Source organism: Pelophylax lessonae (genome assembly GCF_965119305.1).
Source record: "Pelophylax lessonae genome assembly, chromosome: 8".
Taxonomy (NCBI): Eukaryota; Metazoa; Chordata; class Amphibia; order Anura; family Ranidae; genus Pelophylax; species Pelophylax lessonae.
This window is the reverse complement of record NC_138775.1, coordinates 296,064,905-296,085,086: the sequence shown is the minus strand read 5'-3', so window position 1 is coordinate 296,085,086 and position 20,182 is coordinate 296,064,905. Positions and strand designations below refer to the sequence as shown.

At 56.1% G+C, this 20,182-nt stretch overlaps 1 protein-coding gene across 1 annotated transcript in view; it reads right to left on the bottom strand.

The window, feature by feature from the left end:
- Nucleotides 1-2,285: 2,285 nt before the first annotated feature.
- Nucleotides 2,286-20,182, bottom strand: part of BTBD19 (BTB domain containing 19) — a 100,154-nt gene continuing 82,257 nt past the window's right edge. Inside the window, exons 6-8 of the mRNA XM_082266409.1 lie at nucleotides 7,937-8,068; nucleotides 2,643-2,768; nucleotides 2,286-2,498 (exon numbers count right to left, since the gene is read on the bottom strand). Coding sequence (XP_082122535.1) covers nucleotides 2,349-2,498; nucleotides 2,643-2,768; nucleotides 7,937-8,068 — 408 coding nt within the window. The 3' untranslated portion in view covers nucleotides 2,286-2,348. The remainder of the gene's footprint in view (nucleotides 2,499-2,642; nucleotides 2,769-7,936; nucleotides 8,069-20,182) is intronic.

Genomic DNA, 20,182 nt, shown 5'->3' with positions numbered 1-20,182 from the left:
ACCCGATGTGGCCGGGCCCCCCCAGGTCTGGGAACCCGGGTGGTGGGCCCCCCCCCAGATATGGGAACAGGAACACCCAGAGGAGTTATGAGGCCGTTTTGAGTTTATTATTATTTTTTTTTTTTTTACTGGGACTGCAGCAGGAGGAGTGAGACTCCCCGTCCCGTTCAATAATTGGAGATCAGTTTTGGTCGGAGTGGCCCTGTAATTGGGGCCCCTGGCTGGTAATCCTGTTAAAAGGCTCCTCCGGGTTTCCCTAATGAGATTATCTGTGATTGGCAGGAAGGTCACTGCAGGTCATCCTGCGGAGGACGCAAATCCCCGGCGCTGCGAGGATCGGAAACCACCAGCAGCCGTACGCAGCGCTGCCCGCCCCCTTTTCTGCTCCTCCCCATCAACATTCTGTCTTTGATTTTTTCAACAAAACATTTCCATTTTCATGAAGCGCCTTATTTTAGACCCACCGAGTCTCTGTGCTTCTCTATGCAATGCAGGCAGATCATGGCTGGTGGGAAGGGCTGTAAGGGGGCGGTGCATAGCTTCCTGACAACATCACCGCACCCTGCCTTAGTACTCCTCTCAAGAGCCCTCAGCCCTGATGCAAGCAGTGGGAGGAGTTATGCAAATATCACAATGCCTTGATGGGTGGGTGTCAGGCAGGAGGAGTGGGCGTTCCTAGGCAGGGCTGTATTTGCATAGGTAACGCCCACATCCTCCATGATTGAAAGAACTGAATCCAATGATAGAACGGGGCGGGGCCAGGGACATTTAGGACAGGGAGGAAAGCGCTAGATGATGCTGGACGTCCCCCAGCCAGGAAAGGAGGCGGAGCTCTATCTGGCTTGCTGCAGCTTCTAATGCACATGGTGAGAAGCTCACAGTGTGCGGGGAAATCAGAGGAAGTCCAGGGGGAGGAGCCGCTACACCTGTGTAACAGGGCCGTCTTTGATATTAATTGGACCCTCGGCAAACATTTTCTTGGGCCTTCCCAAATCGAATTGTGAACTATTTGTGGGCGGGGCTGTGCGGGTTCAAGGGGCCCCACAATAATGACCGGGCCCGGGGCAGCTGCCCCTTTTTCCCTGCTGTGCAAGACTGAAGGGAGGGGCGGAGTTAGACCTAACAATTGGCGATGTGAGTAGGATGAGGGGAGGAGCCAATACAACTGTGCAAGACTGAAGGGAGGGGAGGAGTTAGACTTAACAATTGCTGCTGTGAGCGGGATGAGGGGAGGAGCCTGTAGAACTATGCAAGACTGAAGGGAGGGGCGGAGTTAAACTTACCAATAAGCGTTGTGCACAGGATGAGGGGAGGAGCCAATACAACTGTACAAGCCTGAAGGGAGGGAAGAGTTAAACTTAACCATTAGTGTTGTGAGCAGGATGAGAGGAGGAGCCTGTGCAAGGCTGAAGGGAGGGGCGGAGTTAGACTTAACAATTAGCATTGTGAGCAGGATGAGGGGAGGAGCCAATACAACTGTGCAAGACTGAAGGGAGGGGCGGAGTTAGATTTAACAATAGGTGCTGTAATCAGGATGAGGGGAGGAGTCTGTACAACTATGGCAGACTAAAGGAAGGGGCGGAGTTAGACTTAAAAATTAGCATTGTGCGCAGGATGAGGGGAGGAACCAATACACCTGTGCAAGACTGAAGGGAGGGGCGGAGTTCAACTTAACCATAGGTGTTGTGAGCAGGATGAGGGGAGGAGCCTGTACAACTGTGCAAGACTGAAGGGAAGGGTGGAGTTAGCAGGATAAGGGGAGGAGCAAGTACAATTGCAAGACTTAAGGGAGGGGCCGAGTTAGACTTAACAATTGGCGCTGTGAGCAGGATGAGGGGAGGAGCCTGTAGAACAGTGCAAGACTGAAGGGAAGGGCGGAGTTAGCAGGATAAGGGGAGGAGCAAGTAAAACTGCAAGACTTAAGGGAGGGGCGGAGTAAGACTTAACATTAAGCGCTGTGATCAGGATGAGTCCATACAACTGTAGAGAGAAGGCCGGAGGGAGGATTTAGAGGTCCTGTGAATAAAAAGGGGCGGGGCCAGGGACAGTCAGGCTGGGGAGGAAAGTGTTAGATGATGCTGGATGTCTTCCTGGGCCTTTTTTTTCTGCTCTCAATGTTCGTTGCCTCTGTGTGAGAGAACCAAGACACGCCCAGAGAAGCTGTGCACACCACACTGCAAGCCTGATAGGACCCTTCAGCTGGTGTGTAGAGGGGAAATGAGTGGCAGGCAAAGTTTAAGAAGAAAACATTTTTATTAAATGTAAAAAATAATAGAAAATCTCAGACGATCGTTTACAAGCCGGACGCACGGCGCCATCAGTCCTCCGGGACGGGGGGTCCCCAGGAGCTAACGCTCTGCTCCTCCCTTAGAGGGCGGGTCCAAGTATCGGTGATGCTCTCTGGGTAGAGTTCCCCTCCTGCGGCGGAAGAGCTGGGGCTCCGAGCCGACCACTTTCTTCAGGGCGTGGAATTTCCAGGACTGAGCGATCTGGATTTCCTGTGAAAATAAATAAAAGACGAGATCAACGCGGATTCTGATTGGCCGGGCAATGATTAACCCTCCTGTGCCTGAGGAACTAAATATCCCAGCATGCCCTGCAGCTCCTCACAGGCTGGAGGGTGACACAATGGGCGGCCTTACAGGGATCAGCTCGTCCTTGGCGTTCTCCCTCTCCAGAGTGGTCAGCTCCTCCGGGGACAGCAGGAAAAGGCGGAGCTCCCGCACGGCATCTTGCGCCACTTCAGCCACGGGAACGTCCAGGACCGCCTGCCACAAAAACACGATCGTTACACAAAGACATTCCATAAAATATAAGAACCCCCCCCCCCCCAAAAGTGGACCTGTCACTTGCCAACCTCAATTATTCTTTTATCTGCCAAAAGATTATTTTCAGGGGAAGCTCCACCTCTAAAATGTAGGACCGCCCCAGAGGATTCTCAGACTAAATGTCATGCTGATCCCTGTGCTGAGTTCCCGGGTCTATACACCCGCTGTGCCCATTATGAGGGGTTCCCACCATCCCTGTGCTAAGTTCCCGGGTCTGTACACCCGCTGTGCCCATTATGAGGGGTTCCCACCATCCCTGTGCTGAGTTCCGGGGTCTGTACACCTGCTGTGCCCATTATGAGGGGTTCCCACCATCCCTGTGCCGAGTTCCCCGGTCTGTACACCCGCTGTGCCCATTATGAGGGGTTCCCTCCATCCCTGTGCTGAGTTCCCCGGTCTGTACACCCGCTGTGCCCATTATGAGGGGTTCCCACCATCCCTGTGCTGAGTTCCGGGTCTGTACACCCGCTGTGCCCATTATGAGGGGTTCCCACCATCCCTGTGCTGAGTTCCCGGGTCTGTACACCCGCTGTGCCCATTATGAGGGATTCCCACCATCCCTGTGCTGAGTTCCCGGGTCTGTACACCCGCTGTGCCCATTATGAGGGGTTCCCACCATCCCTGTGCTGAGTTCCCGGGTCTGTACACCCGCTGTGCCCATTATGAGAGGTTCCCACCATCCCTGTGCTGAGTTCCCGGGTCTGTACACCCGCTGTGCCCATTATGAGAGGTTCCCACCATCCCTGTGCTGAGTTCCTGGGTCTGTACACCTGCTGTGCCCATTATGAGGGGGAGGTCCCAGCCAATTCCCCCTATAAATGAATTATGGGTGAGGTTGGTACAAACTCCACTCAATAAAATCCTAATTGTCCTAAGCCCCGCCCCCGATATGTGATAATGAGGATGGTGATATCGTATCTTGGTCGGTTTGTGCGTCATCCTATCAGAGGACAAGGATCACATCAGAGAGTTTCCATGGCGGAGATACAAACAGAACCCAGACAGTGACTGCGGACATGGACACGCCCCCTGGCAACCAGAAAACATTTCCTCTGATACTTTGTAATCCTCTACAAGAAAGACGGGAAATACAAATCAATGTTACCAATCCCATCCCCCACTTCATAATATCACATTGGTCCCCCTCCAGCACACATTGGCTCCCCTCCGGCATACATTGGCCCCCCTCCGGCACTCATTGGCTCCCCTCTGGCACACATTGGCCCCCCTCTGGCACACATTGGCTTCCCTCTGGCACACATTGGCCCTCCTCCGGCACACATTGGCCCCCCCTCTGGCACACATTGGCTCCCCTCTGGCACACATTATCCCACCTCCGGCACTCATTGGCCCCCCTCCGGCACACATTGGCCCCCCTCTGGCACACATTGTCCCCCCTCTGGCACACATTGGCCCTCCTCCGGCACACATTGGCCCCCCTCCAGCACACATTGGCCCCCCTCCGACATACATTGGCCCCCCTCCGGCATACATTGGCCCCCCTCCGGCACTCATTGGCTCCCCTCTGGCACACATTGGCTCCCCTCTGGCACACATTATCCCACCTCCGGCACTCATTGGCCCCCCTCCGGCACACATTGGCCCCCCTCTGGCACACATTGGCCCCCCTCCGGCATACATTGGCCCCCCTCCGGCATACATTGGCCCCCCTCCGGCACTCATTGGCTCCCCTCTGGCACACATTGGCTCCCCTCTGGCACACATTATCCCACCTCCGGCACTCATTGGCCCCCCTCCAGCACACATTGGCCCCCCTCTGGCACACATTGGCTTCCCTCTGGCACACATTGGCCCTCCTCCGGCACACATTGGCCCCCCCTCTGGCACACATTGACCTCCCTCCGGCACACATTATCCCACCTCCGGCACTCATTGGTCCCCCTCCAGCACACATTGGGCCCCCTCTGGCACACATTGGCCCCCCTCCGGCACACATTGGGCCCCCTCCGACACACATTGGCCCCCCTCCGGCACACATTGGGCCCCCTCTGGCACACATTGGGCACCCTCCGGCATAAATTGGCCCCCCTCCGGCACACATTGGCCCCCCTCCGGCACACATTGTGCCCCCTCCGGCATACATTGGCCCCCCTCCGGCATACATTGGCCCCCCTCCAGCAAACATTGGCCCCCCTCAGGCACACATTGGGCCCCCTCTGGCACACATTAGCCCGCCCTCCGGCACACATTGGCCACTCTCCACCATACATTGGCCCCCCTCCGGCATACATTGGCCTCCCTCCGGCATACATTGGCCCCCCTCCCGCATACATTGCCCTGCCCTCCGGCATACATTGGCCTGCCCTCCGGCACACATTGGCCACCCTCCGGCATACATTGGCCCGCCCTCCGACACACATTGGTCCCCCTCCGGCACACATTGGCCCCCCTCCGGCACACATTGGCCCCCCTCCGGCATACATTGGCCCCCCTCCGGCAAACATTGGCCCCCCTCTGGCACACATGGGCCCCCCTCCGGCACACATTGGCCCCCCTCCGGCACACATTGGCCCCCCTTCGGCACACATTGGCCCCCCTCCGGCACACATTGGGCCCCCTCTGGCACACATGGGCCCCCCTCCGGCACACATTGGGCCCCCTCCGGCACACATTGGCCCCCCTCCGGGACACATTGGCCCCCCTCCGGCAAACATTGGCCCCCCTCCGGCACACATTGGCCCCCCCTCCGGCATACATTGGCCCCCCTCCACCATACATTGGCCCCCCTCCGGCATACATTGGCCCCCCTCCGGCACACATTGGCCCGCCCTCCGGCACACATTGGCCACTCTCCGGCATACATTGGCCCCCCTCCGGCACTCATTGGCTCCCCTCTGGCACACATTGGCTCCCCTCTGGCACACATTATCCCACCTCCGGCACTCATTGGCCCCCCTCCAGCACACATTGGCCCCCCTCTGGCACACATTGGCTTCCCTCTGGCACACATTGGCCCTCCTCCGGCACACATTGGCCCCCCTCTGGCACACATTGACCTCCCTCCGGCACACATTATCCCACCTCCGGCACTCATTGGTCCCCCTCCAGCACACATTGGGCCCCCTCTGGCACACATTGGCCCCCCTCCGGCACACATTGGGCCCCCTCCGACACACATTGGCCCCCCTCCGGCACACATTGGGCCCCCTCTGGCACACATTGGGCACCCTCCGGCATAAATTGGCCCCCCTCCGGCACACATTGGCCCCCCTCCGGCACACATTGTGCCCCCTCCGGCATACATTGGCCCCCCTCCGGCATACATTGGCCCCCCTCCAGCAAACATTGGCCCCCCTCAGGCACACATTGGGCCCCCTCTGGCACACATTGGCCCGCCCTCCGGCACACATTGGCCACTCTCCACCATACATTGGCCCCCCTCCGGCATACATTGGCCCCCCTCCGGCATACATTGGCCCCCCTCCCGCATACATTGCCCTGCCCTCCGGCATACATTGGCCTGCCCTCCGGCACACATTGGCCACCCTCCGGCATACATTGGCCCGCCCTCCGACACACATTGGCCCCCCTCCGGCATACATTGGCCCCCCTCCGGCAAACATTGGCCCCCCTCTGGCACACATGGGCCCCCCTCCGGCACACATTGGCCCCCCCTCCGGCATACATTGGCCCCCCTCCACCATACATTGGCCCCCCTCCGGCATACATTGGCCCCCCTCCGGCACACATTGGCCCGCCCTCCGGCACACATTGGCCACTCTCCGGCATACATTGGCCCGCCCTCCGGCACACATTGGCCACCCTCCACCATACATTGGCCCCCCTCCGGCATACATTGGCCCCCCTCCGGCATACATTGGCCCCCCTCCGGCACACATTGGCCACCCTCCGGCATACATTGGCCCGCCCTCCGGCATACATTGGCCTGCCCTCCGGCACACATTGGGCCCCCTCCGGCACACATTGGCCCCCCTCCGGCAAACATTGGCCCCCCTCCGGCACACATTGGCCCCCCCTCCGGCACACATTGGCCTCCCTCCGCCATACATTGGCCCCCCTCCGGCATACATTGGCCCCCCTCCGGCACACATTGGCCCGCCCTCCGGCACACATTGGCCACTCTCCGGCATACATTGGCTCGCCCTCCGGCACACATTGGCCACCCTCCACCATACATTGGCCCCCCTCCGGCATACATTGGCCCCCCTCCGGCACACATTGGCCACCCTCCGGCATACATTGGCCACCCTCCGGCATACATTGGCCCGCCCTCCGGCATACATTGGCCTGCCCTCCGGCACACATTGGCCACCCTCCGGCATACATTGGCCCGCCCTCCGGCACACATTGGCCCGCCCTCCGACACACATTGGCCCCCCTCCGGCATACATTGGCCCCTCTCCGGCATACATTGGCCCCCCTCCGGCAAACATTGGCCCCCCTCTGGCACACATTGGGCCCCCTCTGGCACACATTGGGCCCCCTCTGGCACACATTGGCCCCCCTCTGGCACACATTGGGCCCCCTCTGGCACACATTGGCCCCCCTCCGGCACACATTGGCCCCTCTCCGGCACACATTGGGCCCCCTCCGGCACACATTGGCTGCCCTCCGGCACACATTGGGCCCCCTCCGGCACACATTGGCCCCCATCCGGCAAACATTGGCCCCTCTCTGGCACACATTGGGCCCCCTCCGGCATACACTGGCCGCCCTCCGGCACACATTGGCTGCCCTCCGGCACACATTGCCCCCCCCCCCCCCGGCACACAATGGCCTCCCTCTGGCACACATTGGCCTCCCTCTGGCACATATTGGCCCCCCTCCGGCACACATTGGCCTCCCTCTGGCACACATTGGCCTCCCTCTGGCACATATTGGCCCCCCTCCGGCACACATTGGCCCCCCTCCGGCACACATTGGCCTCCCTCCGGCACACATTGGCCCCCCTCCGGCACACATTGGCCCCCCTCCGGCACACATTGGCCCCCCTCCGGCACACATTGGCCCCCCTCCGGCACACATTGGCCTCCCTCTGGCACATATCGGCCCCCCTCCGGCACACATTGGCCCCCCTCCGGCACACATTGGCCTCCCTCCGCCACATATTGGCCAGGATCACTCACTGAGCTGACATGGGCCCATTCCCGGACGGCCTGAATCAGAGGAACTTCATCCAGGGTGAGCCGCTCGCTCTTCAGTATGCTGATCATTCCCAAATCGGAGAGTTCCCGGAAACTCTGCGTCTGCACCACTTCCTGCGGGGAAAGACCATTATTTTATTATTATTAGCAGCTGATCCCCCCATCTCCTCGCTCACACCCCACATCTGTATTACCCCCCCCGACACCCCCTCACTCACACCCTACATCTGTATTACCCCCCCGGACACCCCCTCACTCACACCTCACATCTGTATTAACCCCCCTGACACCCCCTCACTCACACCCCACATCTGTATTACCCCCCCCGGACACCCCCTCACTCACACCCCACATCTGTATTAACCCCCTGACACCCCCTCACTCACACCCCACATCTGTATTACCCCCTGACACCCCCTCACTCACACCCCACATCTGTATTAACCCCTGACACCCCTCTCACTCATATATCTGCTCCAAAATAACCCCTAACACGCCCTCGCTCATATATCCGCTCCATATTAACCCCTGAAATCCCCCCTGCTCACACATCTGCTCTGTATTAACCCCTAACAGCCCCTCACTCACATATCCGCTCCGTATTAACCCCCGACACCCCCTCACTCACATATCTGCTCCATATTAACCCCTGACACCCCCTCGCTCACATATCTGCTCCATATTAACCCCTGACACCCCCTCGCTCACATATCTGCTCCATATTAAACCCCTGACATCCCTTCGCTCACATACCCGCTCCATATTAACCCCCGATATCCCCTGGCTCACTAATCCACTTCATAATAACCCCTGACACCCCCCTCGCTCACACATCTTCCCCCATTCCTCAGGGTGGATGTTCCTGGAATATTCGAGAGACTCCGAAGACTCCGGGGATGAAGAAAGAGGAGAAGAGATAGAAATGAGAATCAGGAGGATTGGGGGAGAAAGCACACCCACCTGTACCCTCCAGACTGACAGCCACCCACCTGTACCCTCCAGACTGACAGCCACCCACCTGTACCCTCCAGACGACAGACACTCACCTGTACCCTCCAGACTGACAGCCACTCACCTGTACCCTCCAGACTGACAGCCACTCACCTGTACCCTGCAGACTGACAGCCACTCACCTGTACCCTCCAGACTGACAGCCACTCACCTGTACCCTCCAGACTGACAGCCACTCACCTGTACCCTCCAGACTGACAGACACCCACCTGTACCACCCAGACTGACAGCCACTCACCTGTACCCTCCAGACTGACAGCCACTCACCTGTACCCTCCAGACTGACAGACACCCACCTGTACCACCCAGACTGACAGCCACCCACGTGTACCCTCCAGACGACAGCCACTCACCTGTACCCTCACGACTGACAGACACTCACCTGTACCCTCACGACTGACAGACACTCACCTGTACCCTCCAGACTGACAGCCACTCACCTGTACCCTCCAGACTGACAGCCACCCACCTGTACCCTCCAGACTGACAGCCACCCACCTGTACCCTGCAGACTGACAGCCACTCACCTGCACCCTCCAGACTGACAGCCACCCACCTGTACCCTCCAGACTGACAGCCACTCACCTGTACCCTCCAGACTGACAGCCACCCACCTGTACCCTCCAGACTGACAGCCACCCACCTGTACCCTCCAGACTGACAGCCACTCACCTGTACCCTCCAGACTGACAGCCACCCACCTGTACCCTCCAGACTGACAGCGACCCACCAGTACCCTCCAGACTGACAGCCACCCACCTGCACCCTCCAGACTGACAGCCACCCACCTGTACCCTCCAGACTGACAGCCACCCACCTGTACCCTCCAGACTGACAGCCACCCACCTGTACCCTCCAGACTGACAGCCACCCACCTGTACCCTCCAGACTGACAGCGACCCACCAGTACCCTCCAGACTGACAGCCACCCACCTGCACCCTCCAGACTGACAGCCACCCACCTGTACCCTCCAGACGACAGCCACTCACCTGTACCCTCACGACTGACAGACACTCACCTGTACCCTCACGACTGACAGACACTCACCTGTACCCTCCAGACTGACAGCCACTCACCTGTACCCTCCAGACTGACAGCCACCCACCTGTACCCTCCAGACTGACAGCCACCCACCTGTACCCTGCAGACTGACAGCCACTCACCTGCACCCTCCAGACTGACAGCCACCCACCTGTACCCTCCAGACTGACAGCCACCCACCTGTACCCTCCAGACTGACAGCCACTCACCTGCACCCTCCAGACTGACAGCCACCCACCTGTACCCTCCAGACTGACAGCCACCCACCTGTACCCTCCAGACTGACAGCGACCCACCAGTACCCTCCAGACTGACAGCCACCCACCTGCACCCTCCAGACTGACAGCCACCCACCTGTACCCTCCAGACTGACAGCCACCCACCTGTACCCTCCAGACTGACAGCCACCCACCTGTACCCTCCAGACTGACAGCCACCCACCTGTACCCTCCAGACTGACAGCGACCCACCAGTACCCTCCAGACTGACAGCCACCCACCTGCACCCTCCAGACTGACAGCCACCCACCTGTACCCTCCAGACTGACAGCCACCCACCTGTACCCTCCAGACTGACAGCCACTCACCTGTACCCTCCAGACTGACAGACACCCACCTGTACCACCCAGACTGACAGCCACTCACCTGTACCCTCCAGACTGACAGCCACCCACCTGTACCCTCCAGACTGACAGCCACTCACCTGCACCCTCCAGACTGACAGCCACTCACCTGCACCCTCCAGACTGACAGCCACTCACCTGTACCCTCCAGACTGCCAGCCACCCACCTGTACCCTCCAGACGACAGCCACTTACCTGTACCCTCCAGACTGACAGCCACCCACCTGTACCCTCACGACTGACAGACACTCACCTGTACCCTCCAGACTGACAGCCACCCACCTGTACCCTACAGACTGACAGTCACCCACCTGTACCCTCCAGACTGACAGCCACCCACCTGTACCCTCCAGACTGACAGCCACCCACTTGTACTCTCCAGACTGACAGCCACTCACCTGTACCCTCCAGACTGACAGCCACCCACCTGTACCCTCCAGACTGACAGCCACTCACCAGTACCCTCCAGACTGACAGCCACTCACCTGCACCCTCCAGACTGACAGCCACTCACCTGTACCCTCCAGACTGACAGCCACTCACCTGTACCCTCCAGACTGACAGCCACCCACCAGTACCCTCCAGACTGACAGCCACTCACCTGCACCCTCCAGACTGACAGCCACCCACCTGTACCCTCCAGACTGACAGCCACTCACCTGTACAATCCAGACTGACAGCCACTCACCTGTACCCTCCAGACTGACAGACACCCACCTGTACCACCCAGACTGACAGCCACTCACCTGTACCCTCCAGACTGACAGCCACCCACCAGTACCCTCCAGACTGACAGCCACTCACCTGCACCCTCCAGACTGACAGCCACTCACCTGTACCCTCCAGACTGACAGCCACTCACCTGCACCCTCCAGACTGACAGCCACCCACCAGTACCCTCCAGACTGACAGCCACTCACCTGCACCCTCCAGACTGACAGCCACCCACCTGTACCCTCCAGACTGACAGCCACTCACCTGTACAATCCAGACTGACAGCCACCCACCTGTACCCTCCAGACTGACAGCCACTCACCTGTACAATCCAGACTGACAGCCACTCACCTGTACCCTCCAGACTGACAGACACCCACCTGTACCACCCAGACTGACAGCCACTCACCTGTACCCTCCAGACAGACAGCCACCCACCTGTACCCTCCAGACTGACAGCCACTCACCTGCACCCTCCAGACTGACAGCCACCCACCTGTACCCTCCAGACTGACAGACACTCATCTGTACCCTCCAGACAGACAGCCACTCACCTATACCCTCCAGACTGACAGCCACTCACCTGCACCCTCCAGAATGAGAGCCACCCACCTGTACCCTCCAGACTGACAGCCACTATCCTGTACCTTCTAGACTGACAGCCACTCACCTGTACCCTCCAGACTGACAGCCACCCACCTGTACCCTCCAGACTGACAGCCACTAACCCACACCCCCCAGACTGACAGCTACCCACCTGTACCCTCCAGACTCACCCAGACTGACAGCCTCTCACCTGCACCCCCCCAGACTGACAGCCACCCACTTGTACCCTCCAGACTGACAGCCCCTCACCTGTACCCTCCGGACTGACAGCCACCCACCTGTACCCTCCAGACTGACAGCCACTCACCCCCCCCCCCCCCAGACTGACAGCCACCCATCCAACTTCTTATATATTCCTCATCGATGACATCCAAAGGGATGGGGGGGATTGGAGGGCAAGCTGCTACCCTGCCCAGAACCCCATTCAGCTCCAATTCATCTCTCCTCTTAGACACCACCCCTGTACCCAATACTCCCCCCCCCCCCACTCTAAAAGAGCGCCACAAAAACATAAATGGTCTCTAAAGGTTCGATATTCAACTCTAGGAGTGTTATCTGCTCAGGCCAGTCAAGTTCCTCCACCCCATACTCGTTCATCCATGTCTTTATGGACCTTGCTTTGTGCCCTGGTCCAAACCATTTGGTGGAGGGGGGGATTATGGTGTGGGGTTGTTTTTCAGGGATTTGCCTTGGCCCCATAATGAAGGGAACTCTTAAGGCGTCAGCATACCAAGACATTTTGGACAATTTCATGCTCCCAACTTTGTAGGAACAGTTTGGGGATGGCCCCTTCCTGTTCCAACATGACTGCGCACCAGTGCAAAAAGCAAGGTCCATAAAGACATGGATGAGCCAGTTTGGGGTGAAGGAACTTGACCGGCCTGCACAGAGTCCTGACCTCAACCTGATAGAACACCTTTGGAATGAATTAGAGCGGAGACTGCGAGCCAGGCCTTCTCGCCCAACATCAGTGCCTGACCTCACAAATGCGCTTCTGGAAGAATGGTGAAACATTCCCATAGACACTCCTAAACCTTGTGGACGGCCTTCCCAGAAGAGTTGAAGTTGTTATAGCTGCAAAGGGCGGAGCCAACTCAACATTGAACCCTACGGACTAAGACTGGGATGCCATTAAAGTTCATGTGTGTGTAAAGGCAGGCGTCCCAATACTTTTGACATTATATTGTACCCTCCTGACATCTTCCCGTCTCTGGAAATCTCCTGGGGGTGATTATTCCGTTACTTTCGCAGTGACGCCATTTTGCCGCACATTTGCCGATCTTTCTTGGCAGTTTCATGGTGACGTCACAAGCGTGCAACGTTTCCAAGCGCAGCAGAAGGATGATAAATGCGTCCCTCTGGGTGGGAGCAGCTGCAGGCGGTGAGGGTCAGGACCCCCCAGATCTGAGGAATATTCCGGTGGTTCCTCTGTGACGCCGGGACTCGTGCCGCGGTGTGACGTTAAACGTCAGCTGTCCCATTCCACAATGACAATAATGACAGCGGCATTGTACTGGGGGACAAAGCCAGGAACAATAGCCGAGGCGGCTCGGGGGGCCCCGCACAGCTTGCAGTGCAGGGAGGGGCGCCGGTGACCTCTGACCTCTGGCTCACTAATCTGTAATGCAGATCGGGGCTCAGTGCCACCTGCCAGAGATCCGGGAGGGGGGAGGGGCTTTTCTAGGCCGTGTCAGCTGCCAACGAGAGAGAGAGACTTGGCAAAAAACAAGAAACTTTGAGGTTTTCACTATGAACAAGTCGGGGTACCTGCTGAGCAGATCTGACCATCGATTGGACGGTGTGGCTCAGACTCAGGACCTTCAGACTTTTTAAATCTATCAAAAGCTAAAACTTTTGGAGCAATGGGAATTCCACAATTTTGGAGTTGTCACCAGGACAGAAATAGAGGAGAAATCTTCTCATGGGGACACCTGTCCTTGCGAGTCGCGACACCTATAAGAGGAGTTTTCCTCTCTCCCTCTCTGTTGTGCCTCTAAGACAGGAAGTGCTGCTGATCTCCTGCAGTCTCTTTGCCGCTACAGTGCTTTGAAAAAGTATTCACACCCCTTGACATTTTCCACATTTTGTCATGTTAAAACCAAAAACGTAAATGTATTTTATTGGGATTTTATGTGATAGACCAACACAAAGTGGCACATAATTGTGAAGTGGAAGAAAAATGATAAATGATACAAATAAATCTGTGAAAAGTGTGATGTGCATTTGTTTTCACCCCCCCCACCCTTTTACTCTGATACCCCTAACTAAAATCTAGTGGAACCAATTGCCTTCAGAAGTCACCCAATTAGTAAATAGAGTCCACCTGTGTGTAATGTAATCTCAGTATAAATACAGCTGTTCTGTGAAGCCCTCTGAGGTTTGTTAGAGAACCATAGTGAACAAACAGCATCATGAGGGCCAAGGAACACAGCAGACAGGTCAGGGATAAAGTTGTGGAGAAGTGTAAAGCAGAGTTAGGTTATAAAAAAAATCTCCCAAGCTTTGAACATCTCACGGAGCGCTGTTCAATCCATCATGGGAAAATGGAAAGAGTATGGCACAACTGCAACCCTACCAAGACATGGCCGTCCACCTAAACTGACCGGCCGGGCCCCTACCAAGACATGGCCGTCCACCTAAACTGACCGGCCGGGCAAGGAGAGCATTCATCAGAGAAGCAGCCAAGAGGCCCATGGGAACTCTGGAGGAGCTGCAGAGATCCACAGCTCAGGTGGGAGAATCTGTCCACAGGACAACTATTAGTCGTGCGCTCCACAAATCTGCCCTTTATGGAAGAGTGAGAAGAAGAAAGCCATTGGTGGAAGAAAGCCATAAGAAGTCCTGTTTGCAGTTTGGGAGAAGCCATGTGGGGGGCACAGCAAACGTGGAAGAAGGAGCTCTGCTCAGATGAGACCAAAATTAAACTTTTTGGTCTACGTTTGGCGAAAAACTAACGATGCACATCACCCAGAACACACCATTCCCACTGTGAAACATGGTGGTGGCAGCGTCATGGTGTGGAGATGCTTTTTTTCAGCAGGGACAGGGAAGCTGGTCAGAGTTGATGGGAAGATGGATGGAGCCAAATACAGGGCAATCTTAGAAGAAAAGACTTGAGACTGGGGCGGAGGTTCACCATCCAGCAGGACAACGACCCGAAACATCCAGCCAGAGCCACAATGGAATGGTTTACATCAAAGCATATTCATGTATTAGAATGGCCCAGTCACAGTCCAGACCTAAATCACATTGAGAATCTGTGGCAAGGCTTGAAAATTGCTGTTCACAGACGCTCTCCATCCAATCTGACAGAGCTTGAGATATTCTGCAAAGAAGAATGGGCAGAAATGTCCTCTCTAGATGTGCAAAGCTGGTAGAGACATCCCCAAAAAGACTCCCAGCTGTAATTGCAGGGAAAGGCGGTTCTACAAAGTATTGACTCCGGGGGGTGAACAAATGCAGCCACACTTTTCACAGATTTATTTGTATCATTTATCATTTTCCTTCCACTTCACAATTACAGCGCATCCGGAAAGTATTCACAGCGCTTCACTTGTTCCACATGTTGTTATGTTACAGCCTTATTTTGAAACTGATTAAATTCATTATTTTCTTCAAAATTCTACAAACAATCCCCAATAATGACAACGTGAAAGAATTTTGTTTAAAATCTTTGCAAATTTAATAAAAAAGGAAAAAAATCCCATGTACATAAGTATTCACACCCTTTGCCATGAGACTCAGAATTGAGCTCAGGTGCATCCTGTTTCCACTGATCATCCTTATCATGTTTCTACAACTTGATTGGAGTCCACCTGTGGTAAATTCAGTTGATTGGACATGATTTGGAAAGGCACACACCTGTCTATATAAGATCCCACAGGTAACAGTGCATGTCAGAGCACAAACCAAGCCATGAAGTCCAAGGAATTGTCTGTAGACCTCGGAGACAGGATTGTATGGAGGCACAGATCGGGGGAAGGGTACAGAAACATTTCTGCAGCATTCAAGGTCCCAATGAGCACAGTGGTCTCCATCATCTATAAATGGAAGAAGTTTGGAACCACCAGGACTCTTCCTAGAACGGGACACACGGCAAAACTGAGCGATCGGGGGAGGGGGGCCTTAGTCAGGGAGGTGACCAAGAACCCGATGGTCACTCTGACAGAGCTCCAGCATTTCTCTGTGGAGAGAGGAGAACCTTCCGGGAAGAACAACCATCTCTGCAGAACTCCACCAATCAGGCCTGTATGGGTGTGGCCAGACGGAAGCCCCTCCTCAGTAAAAGTCACATGACAGCCCGCCTGGAGTTTGCCAAAAGTCACCTGAAGGACTCTCAGACCATGAGAAACAAAATTCTCTGCTCTGATGAAACAAAGATTGAACTCTTTGGCCTGAATGGCAAGCGTCATATCTGGAGGAAACCAGGCACCGCTCATCACCTGACCAATACCATCCCTACTGTGAAGCATGGTGGTGGCAGCATCATGCTGTGGGGATGTTTTTCAGCGGCAGGAACTGGGAGACTAGTCAGGATGGAGGGAAAGATGAATGCAGCAAAGTACAGAGACATCCTTGATGAAAACCTCCTCCAGAGCGCTCTGGACCTCAGACTGGGGTGAAGGTTCATCTTCCAACAGGACAACGACCCTAAGCACACAGCCAAGATAACAAAGGAGCGACTACAGGACAACTCTGTGAATGTCCTTGAGTGGCCCAGCCAGAGCCCAGACTTGAACCCGATTGAACATCTCTGGAGAGATCTGAAAATGGCTGAGCAACGACCCTCCCCCATCCAACCTGATGGAGCTTGAGAGGTCCTGCATAGAAGAATGGGAGAAACTGCCCAAAAATAGGAGTGCCAAGCTTGTAGCATCATACTCAGAAATACTGGAGGCTGGAATTGGTGCCAAAGGAGCTTCACCAAAGTGTTGAGCAAAGGGTGTGAATACTTATGTACATGGGATTTTTTTCCTTTTTTTTTTTTTTTTTTTTTTAATAAATTTGCAAAGATTTCAAACAAACTTCTTTCATGTTGTCATTATGGAGGATTGTTTGTAGAATTTTGAGGAAAATAATGAATTTACTCCATTTTGGAATAAGGCTGTAACATAACACAATGTGTAAAAAGTGAAGCACTGTATGTGCCACTTTGTGTCGGTCTATCACATAAAATCCCAATAAAATACATTGACGTTTTTGGTTGTAACATGAAAAAAATGTGGAAAATTTCAAGGGGTATGAATACTTTTTCAATGCAATGTATATGCACTCCAGAGATGGACGCATGGCAATTCTCAGGGTGGGCTTCCTAACATCCTCCGACCCGACCCTCCAGACCGACAGCCACTCACCTGCACCCTCCAGACTGAAAGCCACTCACCTGACCCCCAGACTGACAGCCATTCACCCACACCCCCCAGACTGACAGTCACTCACCCGAACCCTCCAGATTGACAGCCACTCACCCGAACCCTCCAGATTGACAGCCACTCACCTGAACCCTCCAGACTGACAGCCACTCACCTGAACCCTCCAGACTGACAGCCACTTACCTGAACCCTCCAGATTGACAGCCACTCACCCGAACCCTCCAGATTGACAGCCACTCACCTGAACCCTCCAGACTGACAGCCACTCACCTGAACCCTCCAGACTGACAGCCACTTACCTGAACCCTCCAGATTGACAGCCACTCACCCGAACCCTCCAGATTGACAGCCACTCACCTGAACCCTCCAGACTGACAGCCACTCACCTGAACCCTCCAGACTGACAGCCACTTACCTGAACCCTCCAGATTGACAGCCACTCACCCGAACCCTCCAGATTGACAGCCACTTACCTGAACCCTCCAGACTGACAGCCACTCATCTGAACCCTCCAGACTGACAGCCACTAACCTGCATCCTCCAGACAGACAGACACTCACCTGCATCCTCCAGACAGACAGACACTCACCTGCACCCTCCAGACAGACAGCCACTCACCTGCACCCTCCAGACAGACAGCCACTCACCTGCATCCTCCAGACAGACAGACACTCACCTGCACCCTCCAGACTGACAGCCACTCACCTGCATCCTCCAGACTGACAGCCACTCACCTGCACCCTCCAGACAGACAGCCACTCACCTGCATCCTCCAGACATACAGACACTCACCTGCACCCACCAGACAGACAGCCACTCACCTGCACCCTCCAGACAGACAGACGCTCACCTGCACTCTCCAGACCGACAGCCACTCACCTGCACTCTCCAGACTGACAGCCACTCACCTGAACCCTCCAGAATGACAGCCACTCACCTGAACCCTCCAGACTGACAGCCACTCACCTGCACCCTCCAGACTGACAGCCACTCACTTGCACCCTCCAGATAGACAGCCACTCACCTGCACTCACCAGACTGACAGCCACTCACCTGCATCCTCCAGACAGACAGCCACTCACCTGCACTCACCAGACCGACAGCCACTCACCTGCACTTTTCAGACTGACAGCCACTATCCTGAACCCTCCAGACTGACGGCCACTCACCTGCACCCTCCAGACTGACAGCCACTCACCTGCACCCTCCAGACTGACAGCCACTCACCTGCACTCTCCAGACTGACAGCCACTCACCTGCACTCTCCAGACTGACAGCCACTCACCTGCACCCTCCAGACTGACAGCCACTCACCTGCACTCTCCAGACTGACAGCCACTCACCTGCACTCTATAGACTGACAGCCACTCACCTGCACTCTCCAGACTGACAGCCACTCACCTGCACCCTCCAGACTGACAGCCACTCACCTGCACTCTCCAGACTGACAGCCACTCACCTGCACCCTCCAGACTGACAGCCACTCACCTGCACTCTCCAGACTGACAGCCACTCACCTGCACTCTATAGGCTGACAGCCATTCACCTGCACTCTCCAGACTGACAGCCACTCACCTGCACCCTCCAGACTGACAGCCACTCACCTGCACTCTCCAGACTGACAGCCACTCACCTGCACTCTCCAGACTGACAGCCACCCACCTGCACCCTCCAGACTGACAGCCACTCACCTGCACCCTCCAGACTGACAGCCACTCACCTGCACCCTCCAGAAAGACAGCCACTCACCTGCACCCTCCAGAAAGACAGCCACTCACCTGCACTCTCCAGACTGACAGCCACTCACCTGCACTCTCCAGACTGACAGCCACCCACCTGCACCCTCCAGACTGACAGCCACTCACCTGCACTCTCCAGACTGACAGCCACTCACCTGCACCCTCCAGACTGACAGCCACTCACCTGCACTCTCCAGACTGACAGCCACTCACCTGCACTCTATAGACTGACAGCCACTCACCTGCACTCTCCAGACTGACAGCCACTCACCTGCACCCTCCAGACTGACAGCCACTCACCTGCACTCTCCAGACTGACAGCCACTCACCTGCACTCTCCAGACTGACAGCCACCCACCTGCACCCTCCAGACTGACAGCCACTCACCTGCACCCTCCAGACTGACAGCCACTCACCTGCACCCTCCAGAAAGACAGCCACTCACCTGCACCCTCCAGAAAGACAGCCACTCACCTGCACTCTCCAGACTGACAGCCACTCACCTGCACTCTCCAGACTGACAGCCACCCACCTGCACCCTCCAGACTGACAGCCACTCACCTGCACTCTCCAGACTGACAGCCACTCACCTGCACTCTCCAGACTGACAGCCACCCACCTGCACCCTCCAGACTGACAGCCACTCACCTGCACTCTCCAGACTGACAGCCACTCCCCTGCACCCTCCTAGACAGTTGGGCATCCACCTGCACTCTATAGACTCCAGGGGATTTGTGCTAGGAGGAATTTTTTTTTTTGGGGGGGGGGGGGGGGTTGGGGGAGGCATTTGTGCTAGTAGGGGTAATTGGGAGGGGGGTATTTGTGCTATGAGGGGAACTTAGAGTGGGGGGGAGGTGATGTGTACTCATAGGGGAAATTCAAAGAGGATTTGTGCTAGTAGGGGTAATTGGGGGGTATTTGTGCTACGAGGGGGAGTTTGGGGGGGATGTATGTGCTAGGAGGGAGATTTGGAGTGGGGGGAAGGGGATGTGTACTCATAGGGGAAATTCAAAGAGGATCTGTTTTAGTAGGGGTAATTGAGGGGGAGGGGGGGGGGTAGTTGTGCTACGAGGGGGAATTGGGGGGGGGGGCTATATGTGCTAGGAGGCAGATTTGTAGTGG